This window comes from Mustelus asterias, chromosome 16, assembly GCF_964213995.1.
Source record: "Mustelus asterias chromosome 16, sMusAst1.hap1.1, whole genome shotgun sequence".
NCBI lineage: Eukaryota > Metazoa > Chordata > Chondrichthyes > Carcharhiniformes > Triakidae > Mustelus > Mustelus asterias.
Genome location: NC_135816.1, coordinates 18,674,584 through 18,685,000, shown reverse-complemented (window position 1 = coordinate 18,685,000; position 10,417 = coordinate 18,674,584). Strand labels below are relative to the sequence as shown.

General features: G+C 45.3%; 1 protein-coding gene across 1 annotated transcript in view; it reads left to right on the top strand.

Moving 5' to 3' along the window:
- The first annotated feature begins 1,208 nt into the window (after window positions 1-1,208).
- glra1 (glycine receptor, alpha 1) overlaps window positions 1,209-10,417 on the top strand; it is a 167,306-nt gene continuing 158,097 nt past the window's right edge. Inside the window, exons 1-3 of the mRNA XM_078231724.1 lie at window positions 1,209-1,289; window positions 6,888-6,952; window positions 8,824-8,951. Coding sequence (XP_078087850.1) covers window positions 1,209-1,289; window positions 6,888-6,952; window positions 8,824-8,951 — 274 coding nt within the window. The remainder of the gene's footprint in view (window positions 1,290-6,887; window positions 6,953-8,823; window positions 8,952-10,417) is intronic.

Below are 10,417 nucleotides of genomic sequence, written 5' to 3'. Positions count from 1 at the left end.
TTATATGTGCACGAGGTAAATTTTCCTTAAGCATTATGAAAGGCTAATTTCTAGATTCTCACACCAAAAACTAGGAGTGATCGTAAGGGACCAATTGAAACAAAAATTCAATAAAATAATCAAAATTTAACAGCGTAACTAGAAATTAACTTGGGGGGAGGTGGAGTGGTGATATTGATTTGACCTGGGTTTGAATCCCGCCACGGCAGATGGTGGAATTTGAATTCAATAAAAAATATCTGGAATTAAATCCACTGATGACCATGAAATCATTGTCGATTGTTGGAAAAACCCATCTGGTTCACTAATGTCCTTAGGAAATCTGCCGTCCTTGCCTGGTCTGGCCTCTAGAGCCACAGTAATGTGGTTGAGTCTCAACTGCCCTCGGGCAACTAGGGATGAACAATGAATGTTGGCCAGCCAGTGACGCCCATGCCCCATGAATGAATAAATAAATAATAATTTTGGTACCAACTTACTAACAAGTGAAAAATGTAAATCTAGGTGTAAAATTTCATATGCATCAAGTAAATGTTTAAAATGGCACTAAAACCTTTTCATCACAGACATTAGAAATTATTATGAAATCTATTATTGTCTATGAAGGTTCCAGTTTGTCAGCCAAACTGGGGGTAGCATGGTGGCACAGTGGTTAGCACTACTACCTCACAGCACCAGGCACCCGAGTTCGATTCCCAGTCACTGTCTATGTGGAGTTTGCATGTTTTCCCCATGTCTGGGTGGGTTTCCTCCAGATGCTCCAGTTTCCTCCCACAGTTTAAAAGAAGTGCTGGTTAGGTGCATTGACCTGAACAGGCGCCGGAATGTGGTGACTAGGGGAATTTCACAGTAACTTCATTGCAGTGTTAATGTAAGTCTTACTTGTGACTAAAACATTTTTCAAGTAGACGTACTTATCAGTAAAACCAGGGGAAGATATTGTGAAATGACCAACTCTTTATAATTACATCTAATCATTACAGAGACCATTGTTGAGGATATTTTGTTATGGTGAACTGCAGTTTGTCCAGATATTAACTTCCACATGATGTGTTACAGGTGTGGTCCTCATGTCTGAGATGGATCTTTCTATTTCTTGATACATCGTGGTGTGCTCCTTGGTCAAGTTGCAATTATAGATATATGTATGTTCCTCTGACATCATCGGGGCAATTTTCAGCCTGTGTTTGCTGTCAGTGAGAACGGTGATGCGGGTGGACAATCGGGACATGGTCGAGAAAGGCGATTACATCCACGATTTTAGATTTTCCGTGCCCCTCGCTGGTGACGTCAGGTTGACGCCTGCGCAAAGGGCAAGGACCTGATTTCAATGTTTTTGAATACATTTTAATGTAATTACCCAGACCTCCCCACCACCACACCATAGGTCCATAAGGCCATAAGATATAGCAGCAGAATTAGGCCATTCGGCCCATCGAGTCTGCTATGCCATTCAATCATGGCTGATATGATTCTCATCCCCATTCTCCCGCCTTCTCCCCATAACCCTTGATTCCCCTTATTAATCAAGAATCTATCTATCTCTGTCTTAAAGACACTCAATGACCTGGCCTCCATGTCCCTCTGTGGCAATGAGTTCCACAGATTCACCACCCTCTGGCTGAAGAAATTCCTCCTCACCTCAGTTTTAAAGGAGGATCCCTTCACTCTGAGGTTGTGCCCTCAAGTTCTTTTCTCTCCCACTAATGGAAACATCCTCTCCACGTCCATTCTATTTAGGCCTCTCAGTATTCTGTAAGTTTCAATTAGATCCCCCCTCATCCTTCTAAACACATGATTCCGCCCTCACCCCCGCCTTCACTGCATATTCAAACCTTACTGACATGTGATTTACAACAGCTCTTTGAAGATGTAAATTAGTCGAGGGGATCCCCCTGGGGTCGCAAAGATATGCATAAACCCTGGGGTAGGAGAGGATGGGAGCAGGGTGTGGTACATGCTCAAGTATGGGGCGACATGGTGGCACAATGATTAGCACTGCTGCGTCTCAGTGCCAGGGTCCCAGGTTGAATTCCGGCCTCGGGTCACTGTCTGTGTGGAGTTGGCACATTCTCCCCGTGTCTGCGTGGGTTTCCTCTGGGTGCTCCAGTTTCCTCCCACAGTCCAAAGATGTGTGGGGTTAGGTTGATTGGCCATGATAAATTGACCCTAGTGTTAGGGGGATCAGTAGGGTAAATGTGTCCGGTTGCAGGAATAGGGCCTTGGTGGGATTGTGGTTGGTACAGACTTGATGGGCCAAATGGCCTCCTTCTGTACTGTAGGGATTCTATGAAGCAGTGCTCTGGCATTGACCCATGGCACTGCCCATTAGCATAGGCATTGGGGTGAAAGGGCTGGCATTGGTGGGAAAGGAGATGGAACTCCAGTGATATATCCTTAGTGGTGGGGGAGGGAGAGAGCTCTGATGATTGTGCAGTGGTGGGAGTCTCCGGTATCTCCAAGATGGGGGGAGTTTATTTTTAGTGTTGATCAGGATGCCCTTTAAAGATGGCACCCTGGTCTCTGCAGATCCAGCCTTGTGGGCTCTATCAGGCCCTGACCCGCCAGAGTGACGGTGTGAACGCTGCCCACTGATTTTCTTTCCTAAGAGAGGGTCAATATCTGGACTAAAAACCCGGCTGTGCAGCCTGAGAGCTACACGCCAGCTTTCAGTCAGAGCCTGACACTTGGAGAAAACATGGGAAAATTCCACCCTATGTCTTTACAATGCACAATACAAATTTTTCATAACAGGTGGAAAACCAACACTGCTGCAGGAGAAGATAAGGCTGAAGCATTGCAACAATATTCAGCCAGAAGTGTTGAGTTGATGATCCATCTTGGCTTCCTCTGGACGGCCCCAGCATCATAGATGCCAGTTTTCAAACAATTTGATTCACTTCACTGTTGAAGGCACCAGATACTGGATAGGCTAGTCCCCCTGACAACATTCCAGCAATAGTACTGAAAACTTCTGCTCCAGAACTTTCTGCGCCTCTAGCTAAGCTGTTCCAGTACAGCTACAACATTGGCATCTATCCAGCAATGTGGAAAATTACCCAGGTATGTCCTGTTATGCCCTGTACATAAAAAAAGCAGAACAAATGGCGGCACAGTGATTAGCACCGCTGCCTCACAGCGCCAGCGACCCAGGTTCGATTCCCGGCTTGGGTCACTGTCTGTGTGGAGTTTGCATGTCCTCTCTGTGTCTGCGTGGGTTTCCTGCGAGTGCTCCAGTTTCCTCCCATAGTCCAAAGATGTGTCGGCTAGGGTGGATTGGCCATGCTTAAATTGCCCCTTAGTGTCAGGGGGAACTAGCTAGGGTAAATACATGGGGCTATGAAGGTAGGGTCTGGGTGGGATTGTAGTCAGTGCAGACTCAATGGGCTGAATGGCCTCCTTCTGCATTGTAGGGTTCTATGATTCTATGAAATCCAACCTGGCCAATTACCGCCCCATCAGTCTATTTTAAATCATCAGTAAAGTGATGGAAGGGGTCATCGACAGTGCTAAAGAACATTCTACCTAGCCCCTCTCGCCTTTCCCATCCCCATTACCTTGCACATTCTTTCTTTTCAGATAGCAATCCAATTCCCTTTTGAATTCCTCGATTAAACCTGCCTCCACCACCCTCTCAGGAAGTTCTTTTCAGATTACAACCTTCCTCTGAGTGGAAGGATTTTTGAGCAATAACAATTCAATTTCTACAAAGTCTCATCAAAAATGAAATCCATACATTTGGGTCCACGATGAATGCAGTTTTTATATGCTCCCTTTTGCTCCTTTTGCTAATTATTTTTAATCTGTGCCCTCTATCAGAATCTCACAAACTTGCATGTTTCAAAGAGTCATAGAATCATAGAGGTTTGCAGCATGGAAACAGGCCCTTCGGCCCAACTTGTCCATGCCGCCCTTTTTTTAAAATCCCGAAGCTAATCCCAATTGCCCGCATTTTGGCCCATATCCATCTATACTCATCGTACCCATGTAACTATCTAAATACTTTTTAAAAAGTAAAATTATACCCGCCTCTACTACTACCTCTGGCAGCTTGTTCCAGACACTCACCACCCTCTGTGTGAAAAAATTGCCCCTCTGGACACTTTTGTATCTCTCCCCTCTCACCTTAAACCTATGCCCTCTAGTTTTAGACTCCCCTACCTTTGGGAAAAGATATTGACTATCTAGCTGATCTATGCCCCTCATTATTTTATAAACCTCTGGAAGATCACCCCTCAGCCTCCTACGCTCCAGAGAAAAAAGTCCCAGTCTATTCAGCCTCCCCTTATAACTCAATCCATCAAGTCCCCGTAGCATCCTAGTAAATCTTTTCTGCACTCTTTCTAGTTTAATAATATCCTTTCTATAATAGGGTGACCAGAATTGCACACAGTATTCCAAGTGTGGCCTTACCAATATCTTGTACAATTTCAACAAAACGTCCCAACTCCTGTATTCAATGTTCTGACCAATGAAACCAAGCATGCCGAATGCCTTCTTCACCACTCTGTCCACCTGTAACTCCACCCTCAAAGAGCTATGAACATGTACCCCTAGATCTCTTTGTTCTGTAACTCTCCTCAACGCCCAACCATTAACTGAGTAAGTCCTGCCCTGATTCAATCTACCAAAATGCATCATCTCGCATTTGTCTAAATTAAACTCCATCTGCCATTCGTCAACTCACTGGCCCAATTGATCAAGATCCCGTTGCAATTGGAGATAACTTTCTTCACTGTCCACTAAGCCACCAATCTTAGTGTCATCTGCAAACTTACTAACCATGCCTCCTATATTCTCATCCAAATCATTAGCATAAATGACAAATAACAGTGGGCCCAGCACTGATCACTGAGGCACACCGCTGGTCACAGGCCTCCAGTTTGAAAAACAACTCTCTACAACCATCCTCTGGCTCCTGTCAAGAAGCCAATTTTGCATTCATTTCGATACCTCACCCTGGATCCCGTGAGATTTAACTTTATGCAACAACCTACCATGCAGTACCTTGTCAAAGGCCTTGCTAAAGTCCATGTAGACAACATCAACTGCACTGCCCTCATCTACCTTCTTGGTTACCCCTTCAAAAAACTCAATTAAATTTGTGAGACATGATTTTCCACTCACAAAGCCAGGCTGACTGTCCCAAATCAGTCCTTTCATCTCTAAATGCCTGTAGATCCTGTCTCTCAAAATACCTTCCAACAATTTACCCACCACAGATGTGAGGCTCACTGGCCTGTAGTTCCCAGGCTTTTCCCTGCAGCCCTTTTTAAACAAATGCACAACATTTGCCACTCTCCAATCTTCAGGCACCTCACCCGTGACTATCGATGATTCAAATATCTCGGCTAGGGGATCCGCAATTTCCTCCCTAGCCTCCCACAATGTCCTGGGATACACTTCATCAGGTCCCAGGCATTTATCTACCTTGATGTGTTTTAAGACTTCCAGCACCTCTTTCTCTGTAATATGTACACTCCTCAGACATCACTATTTATTTCCCCAAGTTTCAATGCTGTGAACGTCCAAACACACTGGTGACAGATCCTGAAACTTCCCCCAATGCTCACAGCCCCTGGTAACCTGTCTCTTTTGTTTCCACCCAGTGGAATCATTCAACCAACCATTCACCCCATTCTGCAATGCCATCATCCAACATGTCCCCCCTAAATTACTCCCATGCTCCCAAAACTACCACTATTGAGTATCCTCCTCCCCAAAAACTGCTGAAACTCACAATCCCCACCCTACCTCGGGGTTTTACCCCAAAACGAGGGAGCTGGGGAGGTTTTAAAGCAAGTTGCTTCTAGTTGTTTCCAGACAAACTTACCTCGCCGACCACAACTGGCCCAATCTGGGTGCACCCAATCTAAGCATCTTGCCATGTTATGGAGCAGGAGAAAGTTCAGAGGCGTTCGCACAAGTCAAGTCCAAACACACACCCCAGCCGCAGAGCGCCCTCGAATTCAGGCTAGAGCTTTCCAATCGCTCGGCTCCTCGGGAAATGCAGTTCCCAGAAAGTGAGGCTGGACAGGGATGAGAGGAGGGCTGGAGAAAGCACTCCAACTCCCAGAGTGCAGCAAAAAAAACATGTCAACAAAGTGTCTGAACCAATTGCAAGAGGCGAAGGGGGCGGGTTTGCTGCCAGACGAAGTTTTTCGGGAGTGTGAGAGTTTAGAATTACTGCAGTAAAAAAAATCCCCATAACTCAACTGCCAACACAGTAATGTAGGGCAAATAGGGAAAGCGAAGGAGCCAGACCCCCAGCATCACTAAATGCCATGAAACCTCCCCTCGGCTTAGTCTCTTCAGTCACCCCAGGCGATGGGACTTATTTTCAGAGCAGCAATAATCTCGGGTTTGCGTTTTTCCCCGGAAAAAAGACAGCACTGAAAGTGCCAAATGTTACCTGGACCAGCCGTAGCTATGTCTAAATCCAGACCCATAACAAATACCTTTGGATATCTCTCTGTTCGATAAAGTGTATTGGGACTGGCGGAGCGATCGAGGAGCTATTGCCAGGAGGAGAAAACTTGTGGCGTTTTTTTTCTTTTTAAAAAAATAATTATTATTACGAAATAAAAAATAACGGAATAATTTAGCAGGGAAAGAGGGGGGGAGGGGGTGGAGGGAGGAAAAGATCTCCCTCTTTTTTTTAAACTGGAAGCCTCTCCAACATTAACCGAGCTAGCAGTGGACCTGTCCAGGGTGCTGAAAACATCACGTTATTATTACCTTATCCCAGGACGCTGAAAGAATCGAGATCTTGGAGGGGAAAGAGGGAAGAGTGAGAGCCAGCGACAACAACAACAAAAATAAACCCCAAGACTATTGGAGATTCTTAACGACACCTGCATCAAAAGCACTTTCCAACAAACATCTAGGCTTCGAAGATGTGCAGCCTCGCCGCTCTCCGCCTCTACCTGTGGGAGACAATTGTATTTTTCAGGTAAGATTTTTGTGTGTGTTATTTATCAGAATAACTGGCGGTTTGGAAAGGGGCGCGTTTAATTAAAAACCTAATGAATTGCTGGCAGGATGGTGCATCATTGCAATTTTTTTATTTGGTGTGTGTAATAAAATGTACAGGCTGGGGATTATTGCCCGTTCGCCGTTTGAGGAGGGCACCCCCGTTCCCAAAGAGATTATATCTGTCTTGCCAAATCACCATGGAGGGACGGGACGCGCGGGGGTAATCTCATTTTCGGCTGGATGACCGTGCACAGCCCGAGCTACAATTGAAATTTGTGCTGCATTGGATTAGACCGCAGTGGATGTGGAGCTGGCCCAGGGTAGCTGGGCAATAGCGCCAACTCCCGGCGGCTCGTCTCCAGTGTGCGGGAGAACGGTCAAACCCCCCATCATCATCTCCAGAAAAAGGAAAGACTTTCGTGCCCTCGTTTGCTGCAACTGGTCCCGCTGTTTGGGCTAGGATAGAAAATGCTCCATGCCTTATACAGAAAATGCACACTGAAGCAATGTCCAGTGAATGTGTTTGTGTGTGTAGTAGGGGGGGGGGGGGGGGGAGATGTTTTAATGTGTATATCCACTGATGCAATGGATTCGATGTCTGGGCTGAGTGCATCTTGTCAAATGAAAGTTTTAGTGCTTCTTGCACCCGTTGGTACTGCCCTGCATTCACTCAGTTTAATACACTGACCGCTTCCATTAAGTTATATAATTAAAATAGTCCCGAATTCCTGGATCGCTCGCTTCTGCTCCTTGTGAGTGTGCGGGGGTGAGGACCCATTTTCACCCCTTGGGTCATATTGATTTAAACGTGTAAAATAGCGCATCGGCGCTGCCGCTGCTGCTGCTGCAATGTTAAGGTGTTGGGCAGTATTAGCATCGTACAGGTAGCGCTCCTCTGGTCCTCAGGACTGGAGGTGGCGAGATCATTGAGATTGGTTTGCATTCTTTGCACATTTTGGCGCTAATGTTGATGTGGAAATGGCACACATTGCTGGCGTCTGCACAAAGCCGGCTAATTGAAATCTATGCTCCAATCATCCTTCTATAGCGCTTCTCATTTGGAATGGAGAATTGTGAGCAGACATTGATCACTTGGACAATAAAAGTTGTGCTTCAGGAATACAAATTATTATTATTTAAAACGAGCATTCTGCACCTCTCTTGCGTGAGCGTCCACTCCGCTAATATCCACCCCCCACCCCCAAAAATGACTTCTCACTTTGGTGCAGATGATAATTCGCGGGAGACACATTTTTCCCCAGCACTTGGTGGGGTAGGGGGTGGTTAGAGAATGCAGAAAGGTTAGACTGGAAACTTGACCCATTACCACTCCGTGTTACTGTACAATTACTGTGCCCACCCCGTTACTGACAATATTGGGGGGGTTACCAATATTTCTCTAGCTCAGCAAAGTAACGAACCAGGAACTGGGGAGTGGACTGAGGGGTCGCTAAACATTGTTGTGAGAATGCGGGGAGGGTGGCAGTTATTTAAGAGCTATCTGATGGTCCTACCCATTTAGGAGAGAGATTTCTTTATAATTTTCTAAGGTGTTAAATCAAGCTGTGGGTGCGTTGTACAGAAACATAATACACATAATTCACCTGAATTATATATTGCTATTAAGGTCATAAATTAAAAACAAGCCCATGGCGGTCAACTTTACACCTTTCATTTGTCAGCAGCATTCATTTAATATCAATTTGGGTTCAGTGAGACGTGTTGCAGTGTGACCTGTAAGAGGACTGAGCAGGGTTCGGGCATTCCAGATTTCTAGTTGACCTTTCCATTTTCTTCTACATGTCTCCCCCACCCCCTCTCCCCCTCCTCCTCCCCTCCTCTCTGCAGCTTGGCAACGTCCAAAGAGGTACACGCGGCCAGATCTGCCGCCAAGCCCCCCTCACCATCCGACTTTCTGGACAAGTTGATGGGCAGGACATCCGGATATGATGCCAGGATCAGGCCGAATTTCAAAGGTATTTTTTCCAAAACACTCCACACACGGAAAAAAAATGTTTGCGGCAATGCGGCCGACATAAATCACGGGTTGTACACACCGAGGCTAAACTCTGTACAGTAGCCAGTGTCAGACCTCTGCTGCTGAAAGTCAACACATTGAAAATATCCAGTGAGCAAGATTTGTGTCCTGCACAGTCAAAGGAGGCTTTCCTTTCATGTTCTTTTCATTTTGGGGGGGGGGGGGGGGGGGTAAGACGTGAGCTTGTAGTTGACAACTACAATATAATCGAAACAATAACCTATATGTCAATAGTGAGTTATGGCCGGTATCATTCGCTGGCAATTATACTGCCACTTGTGTCCAAAATGAAGGCTTTTTTGGAGGAGGTTGCACCTTATACTAAAGGAACCTCAAGAAGCTATCCTTCTTACTCACTGTATACTTCTGGTTAATATAATGCTTGCAGCATGATTTTAACTGACTAATTTAAAAAAATACATTTTTAGGCCAATAAAATCAATTGAAACTACTTTGTGCTGTCACTTTCTCATTGCAATATCTTGTTAAAATGTTTATTTTCACTGGTATTATACACAGATTCTTTCTAAATTACCATCTTTAATTTATTGACTTGTACATGCATTCCAAACTAAAGTAAAAAATCCAAAACTTTGAATATCGAATCCCTACAGTGTAGAAGGAGGCCATTCGGCCCATCGAGTCTGCACTGACCACAATCCCACCCAGGCCCTATTCCCATGACCCCACATATTTACCCTGCTAATGCCCCTAACACTAGGGTCAATTTAGCACGGCCAATCAACCTAACCCACATATCTTTGGGCTGTGGGAGGAAACCGGAGCACCCGGAGAAAACCCACGCAGACACAGGGAGAAGGTCCAGACTCCACACAGACAGTGACCCAAGGCTGGGTCCCTGGCGCTGTGAGGCAGCAATGCTAACCATTGTGCCACCGTGCTGCCCAAGTACACCCAAGTCTAACAGATTCTAACCCTTTCTACAATCCTCTGGTGATCCTTTACATATCAACTGTTCAGTTGAATTTAGCCATTAGTGAGTATTGACGAGGGCACATAGCTCACATTTACATCAGCGAGTATTGTGCTCAGGGGAAAAAATTATTATTGCTCCATTCTTAAACTTTATACACCAATCAAGGCAACTGGGAACATTTTCCGATTTCCCGATGTAAAATATTGCTAAATTAGTGATGAAGCTCCTTTAATCTGCTGAGTAATATAACTGACGCTCATCTCACCACAACAGACCCCCCCTTCCCCCCTGCCCAGCTCCATAATAGTATGGTATTTCTGTATTTCACGTGTACCATTCTTATAGCTGATCTGAGTGAGAGCATCAATTTAATGCTAATATATGTGCATTTTTTTGCTTTGGGTTATTGTTGGATTTATGTTCAGTCGTCCCATCAAAGTTGCTTTGATTTTGACTCAGGAAGAAAA